Source organism: Pagrus major, chromosome 21, assembly GCF_040436345.1.
Source record: "Pagrus major chromosome 21, Pma_NU_1.0".
Taxonomy (NCBI): Eukaryota; Metazoa; Chordata; class Actinopteri; order Spariformes; family Sparidae; genus Pagrus; species Pagrus major.
Window position 1 is genome coordinate 24,790,323 of NC_133235.1, and position 24,651 is coordinate 24,814,973.

Genomic DNA, 24,651 nt, shown 5'->3' on the forward strand with positions numbered 1-24,651 from the left:
ACAAAAAAAAAACCAACCTCGGTGCATGAAAATGACAGCCTCCTGGTTTGACATTATTTGAAACAGCCTTTTAATGCTAATCTTGGGTTTCTATTTCCTTTCATAGCCCTTACACAACTCAACAACTGTTAATTTGACCCTATTTAGTTTCTTATTATTCCTGAACTTTAGTAATCTCAGATTTTAGTGACATTTTTCATGCCTAACTGATACCTGTGTATTGAAACAAGCCGCATATACCAAAAAGCCTGAAGGAGGATCAAGAACGGAATAAACACTCTGCTTTGGGCAGATTTCAGATGTGGGAAACGCGCAGTGTTGACAAAAGACAATTAAACGCAGCCTGCCTACAGTATTGATCATGTCTCCCTGATAGGCAGAGCAGAACCACAGCACCTGTATTCATTAAACAACCTGTTTAGCAACCATGCGGCGGAAGGAGAAGTCAGGCTCTGTTTGTGAAACGAAGCGCCACAGGCCAAGAAACACCTGCAAGATTACACGGAAACTTTTCAATGGAGCGTGACGGGAGGAAGGAGCGGAGAGGAAGGGGGAGGACAACTCATGACCTTGTCCAAAGAAAAAAAAGAAAAGGAGGAGGTGAGGAAAGAAACAAGCCAAAAATATAAGCAAAAAAACAACAAATATTAAACTGGCTGTGATTATTGTATTAATTGGGATGCGACAGAGGTTATTTATTGCTTTATTGCTTCATAAACACCTGTTCATTTTTGAGGTTTGAGGGTGAAATGTTAACAAGTTTGACTTGACGCTGTGAAATTAAGAAATGCTTTGGCGAGTCAGATGATTCAATGAATATTAAGCAGACGCCGCACATTGGGGCCCTAATTTGTTTTGATAGACTTGTTTTATTTTGTAAGAATGAAGAGATTGCTTTAACCTATACCTTGCCTACTTTACATTCCACGCAGGGGCCTTCAGCTGCTTTTCTTTCACCCTTGAGTGGTAACTCTTCATTCTAAAAAACCTTGTTGAAAATAGGTCATTTGCCAGCAGACAGGCTATAAATGGCAGCTCCTGTAAAAATGTGCCCATAAATAGTCAGGGGATTTAAAATGCATTGTTATAGACCCACTTAAGCAGTTACGTATGTCCTCAACATTCATGTACCGGTGTAATTTACTACTATAATTATCAACGAGGTTCACAAGTACTCAATCCGACAGTATTTTGAAAGCCATACATTATGTTCTATTAACTTTAAAGGAGCGGAAAAGAAATCGCGTGCAGAGTTTAGGATTGCCAAAATGTCCAAACACTTCAAAGCTACAAAAAGTGCCATTTGTAGTCAAGTCAGTTCATTTATATAGCACTTAAAAAACAACAGGAGTGACCCCAAGTTCTTTCCAGTTGAGGCAGATACTTTATTCCTCAGACTGCTGAAATAGTGCCTCAACAGAAAAGCTCAAAGGTGTCGATTAGAGCCTGAGACATGAATGAGAGCCCGTGCACTGACCTACATTCCCACTGGTCTCCTTCTCTGATGACCTTGACCCTACACTGAATCACTGCACCTGGCCTCAGACAGCAAAAAGAAGAAGCGACGTAATCCCAGTGGTCCTCATTTAATTTCCACATTTAAGGGAAGGGAGTGGGTCTATGAATGAGAGCTCAATAAAAGTAGAAGTGCTAAAGCTCTGACATGAGGGAGAGCTCAGTGTCTGCCCCATCTTGCCCAGTATTATCTATCAACCGTGACCTTGACCTGCTGCTACAGCTGAGGACGTCTCCAGGGACCGCAGAGTGCGAAGACACAAGCAAACTGGAAGCAAGGCAGAGAAGATTTTCATATGCCATTGACTGACCTATTCGTAGATGAAGGGCTGCACTGTCGATTGATTTTCTTCTTTTCAGCAGGGGTGACCTTTGGGAGCAAGCTTGGTACAACCTGAGCTCTGACAAAAGGCTTGAACTAAAATGTGAGGGTGGAGGACAGTTTACCAAGATGGAGGGACAAAAGTTTTGTAAGGGACAAGCAGACTTGCAAAAAACAGTTTGTTTTTTCCAAGGTCAAAGGATAAGGGTCTGGCTCATGAGTTGTGTCAAGTACATGTGGTCCAATCACAGCAGAAGATTGAAGTTGTTCTGACTGGCCACCCTCGAAGGCCAGATAAAACCCTTACCATCGTAGAGACGGACAAGACTAGGGTTGCAGTGGTATACAGTGGTATGAAAACTGACAGTAAGCATACAATGTACATTTGCTTATATATATTCAGTATTGAATTCTAACATATTGTTATCAAAACAATGTATTTCAAGTGTATACTAAGTTTCATGTCTGTCATAATATATTATCTGGACATAATATTTTGTGAAATCATATGAAGCGTTTGTTCAAAAACAAAAAAAACCCTTCACTCTAATTGTGGAATTACGTTTACTATGATACCATGATGGTTTTGTTTGGTGTGTTGATTTGTGGGCAGGATTACACAAAAACTACAGAATGGATATCCATGAAACTTGGATGGAGGATGGGTCTCAGCCCAGAGTAGACCCCATTAACTTTTGGTGCGGATCTGGATAAAGAGACAGATCCAGGAATTCTTTCTCCCTTTCTTTAACATGGCGACATAGGGCGTTTTTCCACATTTTTGTTAATTTCTCAGGGAATAATGCATGGATCTAGATGAAAAAAAAAATCAGGCATACTTAGGTGGCTGGTATGTATGAGCAAGTCCAATCTGATGCGGATAAAGGTGACTGTTTGGCCTTGGCGGAGGTATACACTCTACTGAGTGCATTTCAAGTTTCAATCTGCAGTGTGGAACTTTTGTCTCCCTGTTCTGGCAGTGAGAGAAATAACACAAACACTGTCGATGTGCTCACGGCACCAAAGGCTCTGCCTTGCTCCGAGTAGCTGTCACCCGATCATTGCTGGTTGACATAAAACACATCACTACTGGTGTGCCATTGCAGGAAAGTCTCCACAAACTCTAGATTTAAAAACTCTGGTATACTGCAGGAAACAGAGAGATTTATCTGGCGGTGATTGTGTGAACACATTCGGCAAGGGCTCGAATGTATCCGACGTTCATTTGAATGTAAAATTCCTGCACTGTGGGTGTAAATAAGGGGATAATGGTGCACATTTTTGGGACAGTCTCTCCTGGAAGGCACTTATAGTGTTGCACTCATTTGTCAAAGGGTGACAGAAATAGTTGTGTTAAGAATGAAAACGAAAGCTTGCAAGAGAACATGCCTTACTTTCTCACACCACACCTGGCAAATCGCTGTGTGAAGTGGGCTTGAACGTGGGATTGTCGCCTTCAGAAAGTTTGCTGAAATTGCCAATCGCAGCGCCTCCAATGAAACATAAGCAAAGTGTTTGGAGGAGAGGAGGTTTCCAAATCTGTTCGGCCATCTGATAAGCACTTGTCTTGGAGCACTCTGGTGCTTTAACTCCCACCTGCTGACGCTTTCATCGTATGGCCTTGTTGCTTGTTGTCTCCACAATAAAAGTATTCAGGATCATCTTGAGAGTGCAACTGGAAAGTTCTGTGAGACTTGCTTCATCAGTTGTTTTTTTTTATGCAATATTTAATAGCAAACTTGGTCCCCTCAGCAAAACATTCCTTGAGGAAGCAGGTCACCCTCTCTGCTTGAGATCTGTAAAAAGCGCATTCCTCGGTGTTCTATTTATTTTACTACGACACAGCGGGACTAGCAAAGGGGAGATTCTAGGAGCAAACATGAGCTTATAAGCTGTTAGTCATGGATCATCTGTAGTCCATAATGATCCTTGGAAAAGCTCACAGTGTATTGCTTTGTCTTGGCCCCTTGTTGCTCTCACTCCCGCTTCCTGTGGGCAAGGTTGATTATTAATGAGTCCTTCATTTGTTGGCTGAAGACGGTGTGAAGGTACGAGTTCAAGCACGGGTTTATGGATTTATAGCTATGCAATTGAGCAACAATGTCTGATTGATTATGTTTTATTACAATTTTTAACATGGTTTCATCGATAACGTTACCATGAAGTATATCATTGTATTTTTCTATAATGGGTGGGGCACACTGAGAGATTGCTACACTGGTGACATGAATGCACTTGACCTCAGGATTGGCCTTATCAGCAGACAGACAACTCCCTCGCAGTAATGATCCAGGCTGTTACTGCTCTGATATGGAATTGTATACATTCAGCATCAGCGATCACATCAGTCTGATTTTGTATTCTGGTGTGATTATTTTTGTCTTTGTATCTCGTTATCTTATACATAATGGCAAAGTAAGTTTATAGTTTTGTTCAGTGGAATTGTCGTGGCTACTGCCTTTTATTTGCTGAAGTGTATGTGCATTGGGGAATGTGACTTTGTCGGATTCTCTGCTGATCAGCACCGGGTAATTTAAAGGAACACCTGTTGGCAATTAAGCACAGAGAGAATCTGATAAACATACGTGCCAAACGCAGAGTTTCCTCCTTCTTGTTTTTAATGTGACTGATAATAAAATGGTCTCAATCATATCCTGGTGCGCACTGGAATATTGTTTTTGTTTTTTTTATCTACTTCATTTGCTTATGTGAATGGTTGGAAAAATGTACTAGGGTGATATTGTACCAAGTATGAGAAAAGTAAAACGCAAAAGGTAACAAAAGATAAACCAAATGAGGTCAAACATATTTATTTGCATAGCTGGAGTGTAAATACACATTTCTGAAGAGACATTACGGAGCCCTGTATCTGTTTTATGTCACGGTAAAGCCCTTCAAAACATTATTACCCACTCTGTTCAGATCTGTGTGGTTCAGTTTATAAGTAACTCGCTTCACACGTCTCACACGCCTGAGAAACACTGATATAACACCTTGACTATCAGTTAAGGAATCAGGCTTTGCAGATAACTGAAGATTATCTCTCTAGTTAAGATAGTTATTAGATCGTCTTCTCTTTGCCAACATGCACAAAAACTTGTGATCAGATTTTGAACTCTGAATGTACAGTGGGCTTTTATGGCTCTTCCCTAACAAAGACCTTCCTTTAGCTTGCACAGGTTAAAAGAGCACTAGTATTTGTTTTGGGCCCTCCCTATTGACACATAGCGACAGGGCTACAGGAATGTCACAACAGGTGAATCACACCGCGCCTCCCTCTTATCACTCATTTTCCACCTGTTCTTTGAGTGTGCGCCTCTTATCTAGTTGATACACACTAAATAGACTCTAAGAGACACTTCTTGAAGCCCGGTTTTACAACATTATCAGGTCACAATGTACACATGCCCCACTGTATGGATTGCATAAGTTGACACTCTTAATGGCTCATGTTGTCTTATCTTTACCAAGTGTGACGGAGTTAGAGGATTAGCACTAATTTGCACAAAAAATGATCTTTTTGCCCTTTTACAGCATGTAGAATTCATGAAGATGGTCAGTTCTGACTGTCTGAACATTATCAAATACCTTTGCATTAATAGTTACTTGGAGTTAAACCATTCATGCCCTTGCCAATACAGCTACCTCTTGTTGGCAGGTTATAATGTTAACATTTCTCCAAAGGTGCCAGAATGGAATTTTTGCTTCACTGATCTTCACCCTCATCTTATTATAATGCTGTGTGCTTTTGAATTACAATAGTTTGGTCCGTAGCTTAACTGTCTGCAGGAATCAACACTGCAATAAATAATAAACTAATAGGTTTTAGGGACAATGATTATCAGATACAACCCCATGTTTTCCTTCTGTCTTTCCTCTGTAAGTTGTTGTACCCTGTACAGTGTTCAAGTACTTGTTGAGTGCAGACTTTACATTTCCCGTGTGACTTTTCATTGGTACCTGGAGCAGGTTCAAGTCAAAATTCCCTGTCATGTGCTTTAAAACCATCAAAACTTAACTTTACAATGTCCCATACCACTCAAAATGTCTCATAGATAATTTATATCCCTCACCAACTACAACTTGTACATCATAGTGAGAAGTTAATAGAAGACATCCAACTGTTTATTTATATCTTCAAGCATTTGTATGTTCATTTACTTTGGTATCTGTGCTTTTTATGACCAAGCAACACCAAACCCTGACCTCGCCTATCACCATTTCCTGTAACTGCGTTAGCTGATGTCGTCACTTTGAGAAAAATATTTTTTTTACGCCACGGATTCAGTTCCAGCCCCTTTTAATGTCTTCCTGCCCCTCAGTCATCTCTCTCCACCCACTGCTGAGGTTACCTGGTTAGGCGGTGGGGCTATAAATGCCTAAAAGCTGCCTTCTTTGCTCTGTGACTGACACAGGAGGGCCCACACCTCCGTGCTGGCAGTTACAGGTTAATATAAGCTGCACTCAACAGAGGAGCTCCACAACAGTAACTGCTCATCATTCATTCTTCAACTCATCAAAGAGAGCGAGTATTAGCAACGGGAGAGCAGCTGAGAAGCTGCCGGTAAAGGATCAGCAATGCTTGGAGGACTCCACACAGATTTGCTGGTCACAGTGACTCTACTCCTTTTAACTCAGACAGGGACTCAGTGCAGGTGGGTCTTGAGATAATGAAAGTTACTTGAAATATTGCTGTACTTGTCGTATTAATTCTGCTAAGTGGAAACTGAATGGGATTTTGATTTGTGTTAAGTTTTTGTTTCGAAGTCAGTCAGATATTTTATTAGATGTCTTTTTCTTTTTTTTAAGGAATCCACTCTCATTTTTTTTTCTATTTCAGGGCTGAAAATGACTCTTCATTCATTACTTTACCAGGCTGGAGGCCAAACTCAGGTACGAGGTTTCACACTTACTACGACCTGGAAGATACTGGCAAGATTTGCTTGAATATAAATCTGTCACAACAATAAGGATTTAAATACACAGAAATAAATTGTCAGAGAGATGAACACACTATATATTACTATATGTAACCTCTTTCTCTTCTTTCATAGAATATGTTACACTGTGTCACACCGACAGACAAAACAATGAGATGTGTGACTGGACAAGGAACCGACTGACTTCTGCAACAGGTACAGAAGATAACATTTACTGCACAACAGCACAGCAAACGGATTTGATTAATTAGACGTAATCAAGGAATTGAGATGGGGGTTTTTTTAACGTCGTCAAAACAGGTTAGTTTAGTTAACTCGGACACTTAAGAGATAACTTGACTGAGGTCATTTGTGTCCCACCCTCTTTCAGGGAACGTCGGTCCACAGTTCTGTTTTAATCTCCAGGCATGCTGTGACTGTGGCTGTGTCCGTGCCGCGCTGCATATCACTAATTGATCTGAAGCAGGCTAATAATCTTTTATAGCCTGGCGTTAATTCAGGGGCAATTAAAGTAGAGGGCCTCCACTTAAGGTTTAAATTTAGCACAATTTAGCATTTAATAACTGTATCACAACAGATGTACTTCCTGTTGTATTACCATAACAAAGATAAGGGTTTGCTTTTTCTCACGATTAAAATTTTGATGCAGCATAAAAGCTAATTCCTCACCTGTGTAGTTAAAAATATGTTTTACCATTTATAATGTGTGATTTAAAAAGAATGGAGTAACAGACACTGAATTTATCCTTTAGTAACGAAGTGTTACATAGGAAAAAAAAATTAAATGACTGGTCACATTCATAGAGTGTTCAATCTTCTTATTGGCATTTTGACCTCCAGGTGATGCTGAAGTGGATATTTTAGAGAGTGGTCCACTTGAGATGGAGGGCGAGGCCTGTCTAGAGTTTTGGTACCACGCCCCGGCTGCAGCCGAAGGGTCAGAACTCCGCGTTCTGGTAAAAAGCAGCACTCGTGTGGTGGAAATCTGGACCTCATCTGTCCTCCCCGGGGATTCTTGGAAACAAGTGTTTATCCCCTTGAACATCATCGAACCAGACACTCAGGTAAAATGGCATATTTGTAATTGAACTATATTTAGGAATTCAAATATTATATTGTATATATTCAAATACAACCCAACCACTTTCCCGGTCTTTTCTTTGAAACGTGTTGCTTGCATCAAATTCACAATAAGCATATATTCGCCAAAAACCAATGAAGTTGATGACGTAAGAAATAAAATATATTCTCTTTGTACAGTTTTTAATTGGGTATACACTATGTCACAAAGGATTAGCAAATGATCATATTCTGTTTTCCATCAGGTTGTTTTAGAAGCAGTTCAAGCTGTATCCATGGCGCAGGTCATATTTAACCGGATAGGTGTAAGGAGAGGCTCATGTGGTAATTATTCTTTTACTCTTCTGTTACTATATGAAAAAACAGCTTACTTTTGGTCCCATCAATTAATATAAAATGATAATTAAGTATAGTCCATACAGTATTAACAGTGTACATAATAATAATGCATCAGTTATTCCTTGCCAGATGGTGTTGTGATTATAAAATGATGTTTTACTCGGTCACCTCCCCCACAGGACAACAGTGTGAATCTAACACAGAGTTCTGGACACATGAGTCCACCCGCTGCTTCTGTTCTGCCAGCCAGCTCTCCTGCTCTCCATCTCAGTGCCCTCAGGGCCAAATCTGTGGTCCTCAAAGAGGTCCCTCCAGTGGGATTTCCACCTCAGGGATGTGCACTATACACAGTAACACAGACTGCAGCACTTTTGATGGAGTGCTGTTCCGCTTCATGGCCCCCTGCACCTACACACTTGCTAAGACCTGCTCACCCGCTGGAGCCCTGCCCGTGTTCAGTGTGGAAGTGGTCAATGAGCAGAACGGGAACTCGTCCCTGCCAGCTGTCCAACAGGTCATTGTGGAGATTGGAAACTTGAGAGTGTCCCTGCTGAAAATGCAGACAGACCGTGTTGTGGTGAGTTACTTTAAAACTGAGACGCACACATACTGGGGTCCATTGCAAATGTCTAAAGTGTCTGCCAATGTGTGGAGCTGCAACAATTAATCTATTAAACAATTAGTTGTCAACTATCAAAATAATCATTAACTATTTTGGTAATCTATTAATCAGTTTGAGTCATTTTTCAAGGGAAGAAAAAAATCACAATTCTGATCCCAGCTTCTTAAATGTGAATATTTTCAGGTTATTTTCAAGACATTTATTGACGTCATCTTGACTTTGGGAAACACACTGATCAACATTTTCCTTTACCATTTTCTGACATTTAACAGACCAAACAACTAATCATTAAACGTAACATTTTCTGTCACTACACCCTTGCAGACATAAACTAATTTTTGAGCACAACAGTTTGTTTATTTATTTTCAGTTAACTCTGCTAAGTTGTTTATCGGTGTGCCATCACATAAAATGGACAACGAGTATTTTAAATGTGTGATAATTAAAAGGAGACATTAACTTGGAGACTTGTTTGTGTGCTGGCAGCTGTTCCCATTCCCTATTTTTACATTGCTCCCTAAGCTTTAAAAAAAAAAACTGGAGAATAGTGTGTACAAACTTCTGTTCTGTGGCCCATTGCCATTTCTGCTGTAATGAGTGTTGAGCTGTGTAATGTACTGGATTAAGCAGTTCCCATATCTGCAGGACATTCTGCTGATAAACTTAAGTTTATCAGTAGAATTAAGTGCAGAATTGTGCAGCCTTATCAATTCCCTCAAAGATATATATATATTGTGTTCTCAGCATGCTGCTTTTTATTGTTAATGACAGCTGGTAAGGAAGTCTAAAAATGACACCGTTTCATCAGGTTAATGGAGTCTGGAGGAAGCTTCCACTAAAGCTCAGCGGCGGTGCTGTCAACATCAAGAGCAACCCCGCTGCTGTCATACTGGCAACCAGATTCGGTCTTTCTGTCTCATACGACAACGCTGGTGCTGTCCACGTCAACCTGCCGTCTGCTTACTCTGATCATGTCTGCGGCATGTGTGGAAACTTTAACCACCACAGAGGAGATGACTTCAGAAGGCCCGATGGTACAGACGCCCAGGATGCTACAGCTCTCGCTGAGAGCTGGCAGACCGGAGAAGGCACTTTCTCCTGTGAGACCATTCTAGTGCCTCATGAGTGTGATCCACTGGAGGAGGCTGAGTATGCCACCGAGCTGTACTGTGGAGGCCTCCTCTCTAGTACTGGGCCCTTCGCTGACTGCCTATCAGTTCTGGGGTCAGAGAGCTACTTCAGGGGTTGTGTGGTTGGCATGTGCTCTACTCATGGTGACCCAGAGGTGCTATGTGAGACATTGACTGCCTACGCTGATATCTGTCGGGAGGCTGGAGTTGCCCTACCCGCATGGAGGAACTCTTCATTCTGCCGTACGTTGCTTTATTGCTTCCTCCTTTTAATTTCTCTACCTCCTTTTATTAAAATAAGGGAAATAGCAGCAAATAATAAATGTAATAATGCAATAAGAGTTGAGGTCAAACTCTCTCATGGTTCCTCCCTTCACAGCACTTCAGTGTGCTGAGAACAGCCATTATAACTCATGTGCTGATGGATGTCCTGAAGTGTGCTCTGGCCCGGATATAGTCGGCTCCTGTGGAAGCTGTGTGGAAAGATGTGAGTGTGACCCAGGCTTCAAACTTGGCGGGGGAAAGTGCGTCCCAGCGGAGGACTGTGGGTGCTGGGCTGAAGGAAAACACTTTGAGGTAAGCGGGGAAGATGATCACGGAGAAATGTCATATTCACCTGTTCAAGTCCCACAGTGCTAAGATTCATTCACACAACTGCCTTTTGCCCACAGAGAGGAGAAACGTGGTTGGAAGGAGAGTGTGCATGGCAGTGCCAATGCCATGCTGATGGTGTCGTGGCATGTGCAGAAACAAAATGCGCACGCAATGAGGCTTGTCGAGTCGAGGATGGGGTCAAAGGCTGCTTCCCTCTCAATGCCGCCACCTGCAGTGTGTATGGTGATCCGCACTACATCACATTTGACGGGATGGCTTACGATTTTCAAGGGGGGTGCAGTTACACGCTTACTACAACATGTGGAGAAGAAAGTTTAGTCCAGTTCACCGTCATCGGACACAACATGCATCCTCCCCTTGAGAACTTCACCCGGTCCAAGCTGGAAGCTGTGACTCTTCAGACTGGCGATCTAAACGTCACCCTGAGTCAGAGCGGAGAGGTCCATGTAAGCATGAAAACTTCTTGTAATTCTCTACAAATCAAACACTCCCAAATGAAACTCTTTTATAGCAAGTGGTTGGAACAAAGGCTGTTATAATGTTTGTGAAGCTGGACAGCTTCCAGCCCATCAGTTGTGTCTAGTGGCCAATGGCTGGAGTGTCAGCACACACACCCATCTTTATATGAGTCAGTTATTGCTCTGTGTCAGCTCAATGGAGGAAGCTGCTCATAGGAATACACTATTAGCTGACCCACTTAACTTTGCACTGGAACAGCTATTTGGCAGCTTATTAGATACACCAACTATCATGGTAGCAGAAAAAAAACACTCAGTTCTCACAAGAATAAAAAAAATAAATGATGGATTGTCCTCTCTTTAGGTGAATGATGTCCGCGTCCTACTTCCCTTTTCCAAGAAAGATACATCCGGCTCAATATGGGTCTTCATGAAGAATAATTACATTATCTTGGAGACAACCTTTGGCCTCAGAATGATGATAGATGGGGAGAACAGACTGTTCCTGCAGGTGGATGAGCGCTACAAGTACGAACTATGTGGACTGTGTGGCACCTACTCTGGACAGCAGGACGATGACTTTGTAACACCGGGAGGGCAAAATGCTACCGGGGCTTTTGAGTTTGCCAACAGTTGGAGAGTGCAAGACAATAATGAGTAAGTCATTCTACTATACAAGGTATCTGCACACATTCATCTTATAAATGTGAGAACATTTTAATACCTCAAAAATGAAAAACGCACTATTCAACAGCAGGTAAAAATAATATGTTTCCCGAGCCTCACTAGCAGCATAGCGCTAATTATATGTCCATCAGCCTCTGCTGTTCTTGCGTTTTATGCTAATTAGCAAATGATAGCATGCCAGCACACTAAACTAAGATGATGGACATGGAAAACATTATAAACATGTCAGCATTGTCATTGTCCACACAGTCATAATAGCATTTAGCTCACCAGCAAACCACCACTTTGCCCAAGTGCAGAAAAATCCTCTACGTAGAGGTTGTTTGTGCTTTACGAAGAGGTAAGGGTACAAGTAATAATCCCTTATCAAGCACACAATCTCACAGCCTGGCTTGCTCGTTTAGTTTATTAATAACCAGATAAAAAGCACAATTACCATATTGATTATCAGGTAATTACAAGCTGGGAACATGATGACAAAGCAGGTTAGGTTGGCAGAACATACACCAAGCCCACACCCCTGCAATCTAACATTTCTTAGTTGTTAAAGAATTATTCAGTATAGATAAATGATCAACCATTCATCATTTTTTTTTATTTTGAAGTGACACAATAAATCAAAATGTCTAGATCTTTATTCACGCGGTTAATCTTTCTCCTCCAGGTGTGTTGCTTATCCAAATGATCCCAAACGTTGTGATTATGATGAGGAGAATGAGGCCTACAATGAGTGTTACGCACTGTTCGGGGATGCCTTCAAGTCCTGCCATAAAGTCATTCACCCAAGCATATACCTGAGTAGTTGTGTGTATGACTACTGTGCCACAAGTGGTGACAAACACACCCTTTGTGAATCTCTGGAGTCCTATGCAGCGGCCTGCCAGGTTGCAGGAGTGGAGCTTTCCGATTGGCAGACAGGCGCAGCATGCGGTGAGTGTTGGAGTCAGAGAGGATGTATATGCGTAATGATGGCGATGTGAATTTTAAATGCCATAAATTCATTAGCACTGACGATTAAATAAAGTAATTCTGTTACATGTCCTGTATTTCCTACTTATTGATTCTCTTTACCAATAATATCTTCAAAGCTCTCTGCTCCTGCCCTTTTCTGCCTAACCATTGCAGAAGGCTACTGCCAAGAGTCCTGCCTGAGTTTGTTTTGTCATTGATAGAATAAAAAGTTGGAGAAATTAGGTGGTTATGATGTGTAGTGGGTGGCCTAATGCAAAACATCTGGCAGGTCACCAAAAACGCTTCGACAGTGAACTAATTTCATCTTTCCGTTTGTCGTTTTGCTTTGTTTTTGTCCCCATTTCAGCTGATCCCGCAACCACTCCAACTCCTACCACTCCAGCACCAGATCAGACTAGTAAGAACATTCAGTGTTGTGAAGGTTTATTTGTTATTGCCAGTTTGAATAATGACATAGTGCAATTTACAATTAATTTTTTTAAACCAAATATTACATTTGCCTCGGAAAGCTGTAGATTCACAGATGTTTAACACAGAAATGGATCTGAATACATTTGAATAACCTTGGTGTTATTATTGGATTGGATGAAATACTGTTTGTGGATAATTAATGTTTTTTTTTTCATATTGTAATGTTCCTCCAGATAATTTGCTTGTTATACTTAATCATCACTTCCACTGTGTATATATGCTTTTTCATAGTTTGTCCCTTGAATTGCAACTTTGAAGAAAATCTGTGTGGGTGGGAACAGCTCATACAGGATACTTTTGATTGGAGGAGACATTCAGGACCCACCCCATCAGACCTAACTGGTCCAAGCCAAGACCACACCACTGGAGGTAAAAAAAAACAAAAAAACAATGCCAGGCCTTGATATTCCATCTGTTGCCTTGCTGCACTGTTTTATTTGTGTGTTGTTCTTTTTCAGTATTCATGTTTATTTTGCTATTTTTAACATTTCTCTAGCTGGATTCTACATATATCTTGAGGGAGATAGAGTAACGCATGGCGATTCAGCCCGTCTGATGAGCTCAGCATGCCAGTATAGTGGCCCACTCTGCCTGCACTTCTGGTACCACATGTACGGTTCAGCCACAGCCATGGCCCTCAATATCTACCTGCTCAAAGACAATGAAACTACCAAGATCTGGTCAATGATGAACAACCAGGGACGACAATGGCATCCAGTATATGTTGACATCACTGTGGCTGGTCCATTCCAAGTACGACTGACACTGACACTCAACAATATATGAGCCTAACAGACGCTGGCTTTTGTTGCAAAGACTGATGATCTTATTCTACACAGTGAAACATATTTTCCTACTACCTCTTTCAGATCATAGTGGAGGGAATTCGAGGCTCTAACACTCAATCAGATGTCGCCATAGATGACATTTCCATCCACTTTGGCTCATGCTCAGGTGACATTCACTTCCAACAAAAAAGGAGAAAAATACATTACACATTTGATAAAAAATATAACGTGTCGTAACTTTAATTGTAAATAAATTAGTAACTCAGAAGACAAAATATCTCAGGACTTTTAAACAAAGTCAGTATCACTTTCTTTAGGTAGCAGCTCTGGCCAGGTTGGTGGAACTGAGCGTCCTTCCACAACTTCAGAAATCCTCCCCTCTCAACCAGGTAAGTGCAGAGGAAGCTGTATTTTATGGGCCATTTATTCAGAAAGATGAAGTGTGGTTACAAATTAACAAGTGTCAAGTCTAATAAATACTGAATGTGCAACTTTTTTAAGGTAACTGAGGTTACAGATCATTAAAATTTCCAGGAAGTTGCATTAAAGCCTGAAAAGCTGATGTTAATATTTTGCAAATGTTCCCTTTCAGTCTGCAGTATCGACTGTAGCTTCAACAGCAACCTTTGTAGCTGGAATCAGATGGTCACAGATGCTTTTGACTGGACATGGCAGAGTGGTTCCACCCCCACCCTGATGACTGGGCCCTCTGCTGACCACACCGGTGGTAATACACTTTTCTCTGCCTAACATTATAAATGGTGACAGATATTATACAGCTGTATGGATTAAAGCTGTATCACTACGGAAAGTCTATCTGCCACTTTTGATCGTTGCACTCTTCTTTTCTAGGTGGTCACTATCTTTACATCGAGGCCAGCAGTGTGACACATGGAGACACAGCTCGTCTCATCAGCTCTGAGTGTTCTGACTCTGGTCCTCAGTGTCTGCAATTCTGGTACCATATGTACGGTTCAGCCGATACAATGGGCCTCCATGTCTACTTGATCCAAAACAAATCAGCCGACGCTGTTTTTTGGAGGAGAAATGACCAAGGAAATGTATGGCAACTGGCTGAGGTGGACTTCACAACAACTGGAGCTTATCAGGTCAGACACCTACCACCAGTCACATTGTAATGGTAGAACATTAACAATAAGAGACATCTTAGAAATACTAACAAATACATTTCTTTTCCTAACTCAGATCATCTTTGAGGGGCGTAGAGGCTCCAATGAAGAGTCCGATGTGGCCATAGATGATGTAAAGCTATATCATGGTCGATGCTCTGGTAAGAAACTTGCAGACAGTACCACCAAACGTATCAAGGCTTTAGGCTGTGAGGCTTGATTATGTTTAAAATATTTGCAAATATTGGCCTTTCATGCAGATCTGAGTGGTGTTGTGACACCTCCTCCTAAACCTGATGGAAACACCACAGCTCCTCCAAGTGTCCCTGTGCCCACCACTGCAGCTCCAGAGCCTCCTGTGGTCAATGCTACTGTTCAGCTTCCTGTTACATCTCTGCCCCCTGTCGCAAATATCTCCATGCCTCCCGGTTTGGAAGAGCCAACCAACTTCATTAATAACAACAATGTTATTGAGGCTCAAAATAACGGACCACCATCACATCCAGGTACATTGCTGTTTCTGTAGCCACACTTGTACAGTCCTGGAGTTGGGACTTCCATAATTTATTCTTTCCACATCCATTTTTTGTGGTTTCCAGAATTATTGCATCAGTAAACTAAGGATATGTGCGACTTTTGTTTCCAGTGTGCCAACTCCACTGTAATTTTGAACTTACAAATTAACAAGTGTCAAGTCTAATAAATACTTAATGTGCAAGGTAATTGAGGTTACAGGTCATCAACATTTTCAGGAAGTTGCATTGAAGTCTCAATAGTTGAAGTCAATATTTTGCAAATGTTCCCTTTCAGTCTGCAGTATCGACTGTAGCTTCAACAGCAACCTTTGTAGCTGGAATCAGATGGTCACAGATGCTTTTGACTGGACATGGCAGAGTGGTTCCACCCCCACCCTGATGACTGGGCCCTCTGCTGACCACACCGGTGGTAATACACTTTTCTTACATTATAAATGGTGACAGATATTATACAGCTCTATGGATTAAAGCTGTATCACTACGGAAAGTCTATCTGCCACTTTTGATCGTTGCACTCTTCTTTTCTAGGTGGTCACTATCTTTACATCGAGGCCAGCAGTGTGACACATGGAGACACAGCTCGTCTCATCAGCTCAGAGTGTTCTGACTCTGGTCCTCAGTGTCTACAGTTCTGGTATCATATGTACGGTTCAGCCGATACAATGGGCCTCCATGTCTACCTGCTCCAAAACAATTTAGCCGACGCTGTTTTTTGGAGGAGAAATGACCAAGGAAATGCATGGCAACTGGCTGAGGTGGACTTCACAACAACTGGAGCTTATCAGGTCAGAAACCTACCACCAGTCACATTGTAATGGTAGAATATTAACAATAAGAGACATCTTAGAAATACTAACGAATGCATTTCTTTTCCTAACTCAGATCATCTTTGAGGGGCGTAGAGGCTCCAACGAAGAGTCCGATGTGGCCATAGATGATGTAAAGCTATATAAGGGTCGATGCTCTGGTAAGAAACTTGCAGACAGTACCACCAAACGTATCAAGGCTTTAGGCTGTGAGGCTTGATTATGTTTTGAATATTTGCAATTATTGGCCTTTCATGCAGATCTGAGTGGTGTTGTGACACCTCCTCCGAAACCTGATGGAAACGCCACAGCTCCTCCAAGTGTCCCTGTGCCCACCACTGCAGCTCCAGAGCCTCCTGTGGTCAATGCTACTGTTCAGCTTCCTGTTACATCTCAGCCCCCTGTAGCAAATGTCACCATGCCTCCCGTCGTGGAAGCAACAACCAACTTAATTAATAAGGACAATGTTACTGAGTCTCCAGATAACAGACCACCATCACATCCAGGTAGATTGCTGTTTCTGTAGCCGCACTTGTAAAGTCCTGGAGTTGGGACTTCCATAATTTATTCTTTCCACTTTCAGTTTTTGTGGTTTCCAGAATTATTGTATCAGTAAACTAAGGATATGTGCGACTTTTGTTTCCGATGTGCCAATTCCACTGTAATTTTGAACTTATAAATGAACAAGTGTCAAGTCTAATAAATACTTAATGTGCAAGGTAATTGAGGTTACAGATTATCAACATTTTCAGGAAGTTGCATTAAAGTCTCAATAGTTGAAGTCAATATTTTTGCAAATGTTCCCTTTCAGTCTGCAGTATCGACTGTAGCTTCAACAGCAACCTTTGTAGCTGGAATCAGATGGTCACAGATGCTTTTGACTGGACATGGCAGAGTGGTTCCACCCCCACCCTGATGACTGGGCCCTCTGCTGACCACACCGGTGGTAATACACTTTTCTTACATTATAAATGGTGACAGATATTATACAGCTCTATGGATTAAAGCTGTATCACTACAGAAAGTCTATCTGCCACTTCTGATTGTTGCACTCTTCTTTTCTAGGTGGTCACTATCTTTACATCGAGGCCAGCAGCGTGACACATGGAGACACAGCTCGTCTCATCAGCTCAGAGTGTTCTGACTCTGGTCCTCAGTGTCTACAGTTCTGGTATCATATGTACGGTTCAGCCGATACAATGGGCCTCCATGTCTACTTGCTCCAAAACAAATTAGCCGATGCTGTTTTTTGGAAGAGAAATGACCAAGGAAATGCATGGCAACTGGCTCAGGTGGACTTCACAGCAACTGATGCTTTCCAGGTGAACTAACAACCTAATATGTCTGCTCCCAACCTGTCTAATGTTAGAAATTAGCACTGCAAAACATTAAGTGTACTACCTGCAACAATAAATAAGTGTTAATCGGACCTAATGAATCTGTGTGGTATACTGTGCTTTAGTATTTACCTGTGCACGTAATTTCAGATCATTTATGAGGGGCGAAGAGGTTCAAACGATCAGTCTGATGTGGCCATAGATGATGTATCCCTTCATCGTGGGCGCTGTGCAGGTAATTATGTCCTACTACTGACATTCAATTTAGTTCAAACACACCTACAGTGGTTTTATAATTGAAAATTGATGCAACTTAATTGATTGTGAAATGTTGTTACAGACCTGGCTAAACCAACAGCTCCAGCTCCAACCACCTTAAATCCAGTTACAACAGAAGGTCCAGAAATTCCTCCTGCAAACAGCTCAACTACTACACCTACAAGTACATCAGAACCACATTCACCCTCTACCTTCACAACAACAACCGCCACAACAGAAGCCTCAACTGGTTGTAATACACAAACCACTACAACACCAGCAACAACACCAACAGTGACCCCAAAAACGTCCAACCCTGACATCCCAATAACATCAAGACCAATAACAACCGCCACAACAGAAGCCACAACTGGCTGTAATACACAAACCACTACAACACCAGCAACAACACCAACAGTGACCCCAAAAACGTCCAACCCCGACATCCCAATAACATCAAGACCAATAACAGCAGCCACAACTGGAGCCCAACCTACAGCTAGACCACAACCGCCAACCACAACTCAACCAGAGCCACAAACAACAGCTGGACCACAACCTCCAACTGAAACCCCTCAACAGCCACAAACAACAGTAAAACCCCAGCCTCCGGCTACAACTACACCACATCCACCAACAACAGCTGGACCACAACCCACAACAACCATTAAACCACACCCAACAACAGCTGGACCACAACCTACAACAACAGCTGGACCACAACCTCCAACTGAAACCCCTCAACAGCCACAAACAACAGTAAAACCCCAGCCTCCGGCTACAACTACACCACATCCACCAACAACAGCTGGACCACAACCCACAACAACAGCTACTCCACAACTGCCAACAACAGCTGGACCACAACCCACAACAACCATTAAACCACATCCGACAACAGCTGGACCACAACCTACAACAACAGCTACTCCACAACCACCAACAACAGCTGGACCACAACCCACAACAACCATTAAACCACATCCGACAACAGCTGGACCACAACCTACAACAACAGCTACTCCACAACCACCAACAACAGCTGGACCACAACCCACAACAACCATTAAACCACACCCGACAACAGCTGGACCACAACCTACAACAACAGCTGGACCACAACCCACAACAACCATTAAACCACACCCGACAACAGCTGGACCACAACCTACAACAACAGCTGGACCACAACCCACAACAACCATTAAACCACACCCGACAACAGCTGGACCACAACCCACAACAACCATTAAACCACATCCGACAACAGCTGGACCACAACCTACAACAACAGCTGGACCACAACCCACAACAACCATTAAACCACATCCGTCAACAGCTGGACCACAACCTACAACAACAGCTACTCCACAACCACCAACAACAGCTGGACCACAACCCACAACAACCATTAAACCACATCCGACAACAGCTGGACCACAACCTACAACAACAGCTGGACCACAACCCACAACAACAATTACACCACATCCGACAACAGCGGGACCACAACCACCAACAACAGCTAGACCACAACCACCAACTACACCTCTACCAAGTACGTTATAAGTCTGCATTTTCCTTTTTAAATGTGAACAGTTTTTGTTTGTTTTGTTTTGTTTTTTTACACTTCACACCTTACATGTTAAGACACTGAGGCAAAACTCACCTGTGAGCTAAGAAAAATGAACCATGGCTAATAGATTTTGAAGTATACTATACACTGTTTGTATAGACCATTTTGCTCGTCATTTTAAGCTCATCAATACCGTCTCTACCTTTCTGTCTCCCTCTCTAGCACCCTCTTGCCCACAGAACAGTCATTACACCACTTGTGTCTCTGCCTGCACTCCCACCTGTTCATACCTGAATGGCCCGCCACACTGCAGTGACAGTCAGCGTTGTGAGCCGGGATGTGTATGCAATGAAGGCTTTGTGCGGAAAAATAGGGCTTGTGTTCCTATCCAACAGTGTGGATGTGTGGATAGTAATGGCACCAAATATCATGTAAGTGCTAGTTAAGAATATCTTTTTATCAATGACACAAATTATCTACAGTGGTGCTTTTCAAATACACAGATTTACTTTCTGAAACACTGGGATTATATGATGACTTTTTTCTTTTTGTCAGTTCGGTGAAGAGTGGTACACCAATCACTGCAGTCAGAAATGCGAATGCGAGGAACGCCGTGGCGTAGGGAAGATTGAATGCGACGACGAAGATGAGTGTGATGGAAATGCTGTCTGTCTTCAAAATCATGAGGGCGACTATTACTGCCAGTCTACAGGTGCAGTAAATACCAACATTTAACAACTGTGATGTATCTAAACCATACATCTTATTCACTAATGTATTAATCGCTCTGCACTTGTTTCTCCACAGGCTTCGATGAGTGTACCATAAGTAGTGACTCTGAATACAGAACCTTTGATAGAAAGAAGTATGACTTTGAAGGTGAGCACTCATATGTGCTGGTCCAGACCAAGAACTTGCCAAATAACCTTCCTGATGTCTACATCGAGGGCATCAACACACGCGATGAAGATGACGACAATGATAGTCATCAGCATGGTGACAGTAGCAGTGAAGAAGACCACAGTCGCAGAGTCAGGGACGAAGATGAAGATGATAGTGATGAAGATGATGACGATGACAGTAAAGAGCATGAGCACAACCACAGATTACGAGGGCTTAAAATCAGAGTGTACGATCACACTGTGGAGTTCAAGAAGAAGCGGAGGCTGGTTGTAAGTATCACGGGCATTTTTAACAACATACTGCCTCCATCTCATTTTCCTGCAGCGCCTTTTCAGCAGACACAATATTTTGTTCATGGGTTAATATTGTCGTATTTCTGCCCGCCCACAAACATTTGTCAAAGCGCTGAGGGAAATAACCAGCACACCCTCATATTTTCTCTGTGTGGTGTTACGACAGCAGTGAGGCAGATGATGTGTTATGTGCTAAATTATGTTCTGTCATATGTTATTTCCCTATTGGCACTTTACACGTATTTGTGAGTGTATGAAAGAGAGAAAAAGAAAAAAACAGAGAGAGAGATCATGTAAAAAAAAGCTGCAATATCAATATATTTATTCAGGAGTCAGACCATATTACGTGAGTACCCTCTTAAAAGCAGTCCGTGGTAATTCTAGGAAAGCCTGCACACAGTATATTATATCTGTTATTCAAAGAACACTGGTACCCAAGCTTGAGCATATTTTAGTAGTAGGCCTAACACTCAGTTTTTTCACAAATTATGAGTTCTGACCTAATGAAAGGGGTCAGTTTTTAAGTGATTACCAGAGATTGTCATAGTCAGTGGTATTCAACCTAGGGGAACCATAAATGTTTGTACCAAATCTTTTGCCAATCCATCCAATTGTTGTCAAGATATCTCAGTCTGAACAGTGTTGAACTGATGTACAGACAGACGAGGCCATCCCTTGAGTCACACTGGAAGCATGACTAAGAATGCATGTTCTGTGAATCCTTGCGCACAATACAAATAACAATACAAGAATGAATACTACATCAGACAAGTCTTCTTAAATATGATAAACTGACATGATGCATTGACACATCCCGTACTCGGTCTTTCTCCAGGTGGACGGAAGGAGAATCAATGCTCCTGTGTCTCCGGCTGCTGGTCTAAAAATCTATGAGCATTCCTCCCACATCTACCTGAAGACTGACTTTGGCCTCTCAGTGGAGTTTGATGGACACCACACAGCAGGTAACTAATGTTCACCTCATTAAACAAGTCCAGTAGAATTAGTCCTGGTAGGATTCATATCCATCCCATGTCAATGAATGATTTATTTTGTCTGAGAGAGAGTTATACCATGAATTAATCAACATTATGTGGTTTATTTTCTTCCCGCAGAGATCATTCTACCACGCTTATACATGAGGAGGGTGGGGGGTTTGTGTGGAAACTTTGACAGAGACAAGGGGAATGACTGGATGAAGCCAGATGGCAGCAGGGCCAGGAACGTTCGAGAGTTTGGAGAGAGCTGGAGAGTGTGAAAATCAGATGGATCTAAGGATGAGACATGGCACTTAAAAAAATACCCTACAGAGTTTTGACTACTAGTAGAAACGTTAGTTAGTTTACAAGAAGACTCCGCACTGCTATCTGTTTGATTATAAAATAAAAACAGGCAAAATTCATGCACGTTTTTTAGACACCTTGCCTCCCCCAAACCTGAGCTACTAAACATGACTTGGCATAAACATGACGAATGGCAATGATGTCCAAATTTCTTTGCGCCTACATTATTCTGGGATTTTCCATTGTTTCAAGAATCTGATGTCAAGCGTTCAAGTTTATTTTTAAAGAAGTTTCTCATCTCTTAGAAATCTGTAACATATTTGTTGTTTTTTTTTCAAGAAATCTTTGAACTCTGTGATAATATATCAGACTCACTGTTTGTGTCATTGCCATGCATAGTATTTATTCAAAAGTGATTTTCTTAGAGCTGTAAATCTGTCTTATGCAGCAATGTCTTCATTAAAACAACACATACGATATGGTCTGTTTCATAATGATTATGCATGACTACAAATGGTTTTTGTTTCACTACCTGACACTGTTCCAAAATAAGTTTGATGTGCAATAAATGCTTTACCTTGTTGCATTGCTCAAATAAATATGCACTGTGGTTGAGTTTGTGTCGCCATTAGTCTAGTCATTTCAGTCTCAAGTGAAGCTACAACAACATTCTTGAAATATCTGCAGACTGAGTGCGTTACCCATTACCTACCTGTAGTACTGCAGGAACATTAAGAAGGACTACTACATACTGTAACATCTGTAACATGATCCTGTTTTGACAAGGAAGTTTGTTTTTTTTGCAACAATAGGACTATTCTTGCCAGGATTGTACCTGTGGGTGTGTGTGTGTTTGAAAATGTCTGTTATGTTCATACGCATAAATAAATGATCCCTAGTGACACTCAGCAGCCACATTCAGTCATGGATCGGTTTGCATTGTACTTCTTTTTCCTGTCGAGGTTGCTACCTCTCTATTATGGTGAGTGAAACATTATCACATTTAATATTGAACGGTTTAATTAAGCAAAGTTATGGCATAATTATCAAATGATATAACATTGTGTTTAACTGATTTAAGATAGACAGAGAACAAGACTGATAAACACTCATTTGACTAGTAAGCTTTGTTGTTCTTTGACTTGATTATAAAAAGCTAATCAATTGCCAAATGATTTAATAATTTAAATACTACATGACACAGCTGATTGTATTATTTCAAAACATGATGCTAAATTATTTAATGCCAACAAGTGCAGTTCAACAGTAAATTTATAATAAAGCTCCTGCCGGACCAGGTTATTCTCCTCGGGTGCTTAGTTTTATTTTGAGCTAAATCACTGAGTTAGATTTGAGTCAGGATGCTAATGATTTAATTAATTGATTAATCATTCATCAATTAGTCACCGTTAAGAATTACACCATATAAAAATGTATGAACCGAAGATTAGAAATGATCACGAATGTATCAAAAAGCATCCTACAATAACAGATTACAAAAAGACATGCTATGCAAACTGATATTACATTTTAGCTATTTTGTTGGGCCAGTTGTTGAATAGCGACAGACTTTAAATGAAGTCATTATTTTGTGTGATTCAGTGAATCATTCAAGTAACTTTGTTTACTTCATCTGATCTTTTGACTCTTAATGTAACTTGCTCTGCTTATGCATGAAACATGAATCAAGTCAGTGGTTAAAACAATTTTCTAATGGAAGAATTCCCAAATATCTCACATATTATCAACGATGAATCGATAATCAGCTGTAAAGGCAGCCGACTGCTGATCAAAGAAATTGCTTAGAATTTGTATCCCTAGTTTATGGATCAAGAGCAATTAAAGTAGTAACTAAACAGCATTTACTTATCATACATCTTCACCATATCATACATGTTGCTGAGAGGTCATTTATCAGTGTTGTTTGTCCTGACCTCAGTGTGAAAATAACCCTCATAAATGGGCACTAAGAATAACAAACCTGATCTATAGTAAGAAAAGTGCATTCATGTCATAAAAGTTGTATGTAAAGGTTTGGTTACGTCATGATGGTGGTAATTGCCACCATACGATTACTTATATAGACACAGGTGACAAATTGAGTAAGGAAAAGAATTAATGTGTTAAGAAATTGGCAAAAAGTAACAGTCACTTACAACCTTTTCCGTAAATTGAAAAAAACCTTAATTATTGTGTGAAGCTGTCTCTTAATTTGAGAGTGAAAATTACATTAATGCCATGTAATCTAGTCCCTGAACAAGTATTAGCATTTTGTGTTCTGCTGTCACACCTGGAAATTGGCCGTTGTCCAACTGTTGCTGAACTGTTCCTGAATTCCAATGAAATGACATGTCATTGTTCCTTTACACTTTCTAGCTCAAACTACAGCTGGCAGTACGAGCCCAACAGGTAATATCCCTCACGCCACCTCAAACACTGTACTGCCCATTTCTCCAGTGAAAAATGATCTGGCTCCATGTCACCACCAAAATGATCAGCAAAGAAAAAATAGTACATATTTTCATCATAAAAGTATTAATTTAATACTTATTCATTTATGGTTATACATTTTTAATCAAATCTTTTCCAT

General features: G+C 41.2%; 1 protein-coding gene across 1 annotated transcript; it reads left to right on the forward strand.

Annotated features, from left to right (window-relative positions):
• Window positions 1-6,258: 6,258 nt before the first annotated feature.
• On the forward strand, window positions 6,259-22,676 carry LOC141017062 (uncharacterized). The gene is made up of 33 exons (XM_073491681.1): window positions 6,259-6,492; window positions 6,678-6,730; window positions 6,892-6,972; window positions 7,618-7,841; window positions 8,103-8,181; window positions 8,376-8,773; window positions 9,627-10,191; window positions 10,328-10,524; window positions 10,620-11,009; window positions 11,386-11,678; window positions 12,373-12,638; window positions 13,027-13,077; window positions 13,383-13,520; window positions 13,648-13,904; window positions 14,021-14,105; window positions 14,257-14,328; window positions 14,532-14,666; window positions 14,792-15,048; window positions 15,146-15,230; window positions 15,330-15,575; window positions 15,880-16,014; window positions 16,134-16,390; window positions 16,488-16,572; window positions 16,672-16,917; window positions 17,223-17,357; window positions 17,477-17,733; window positions 17,899-17,983; window positions 18,089-19,564; window positions 19,805-20,013; window positions 20,138-20,294; window positions 20,390-20,754; window positions 21,614-21,743; window positions 21,894-22,676. Exons 1-33 carry the CDS (start codon window positions 6,416-6,418, stop codon window positions 22,034-22,036), a joined length of 7,629 nt encoding a protein of 2,542 aa, XP_073347782.1. The 5' UTR covers window positions 6,259-6,415; the 3' UTR covers window positions 22,037-22,676.
• The last annotated feature ends 1,975 nt before the right edge of the window (window positions 22,677-24,651 follow it).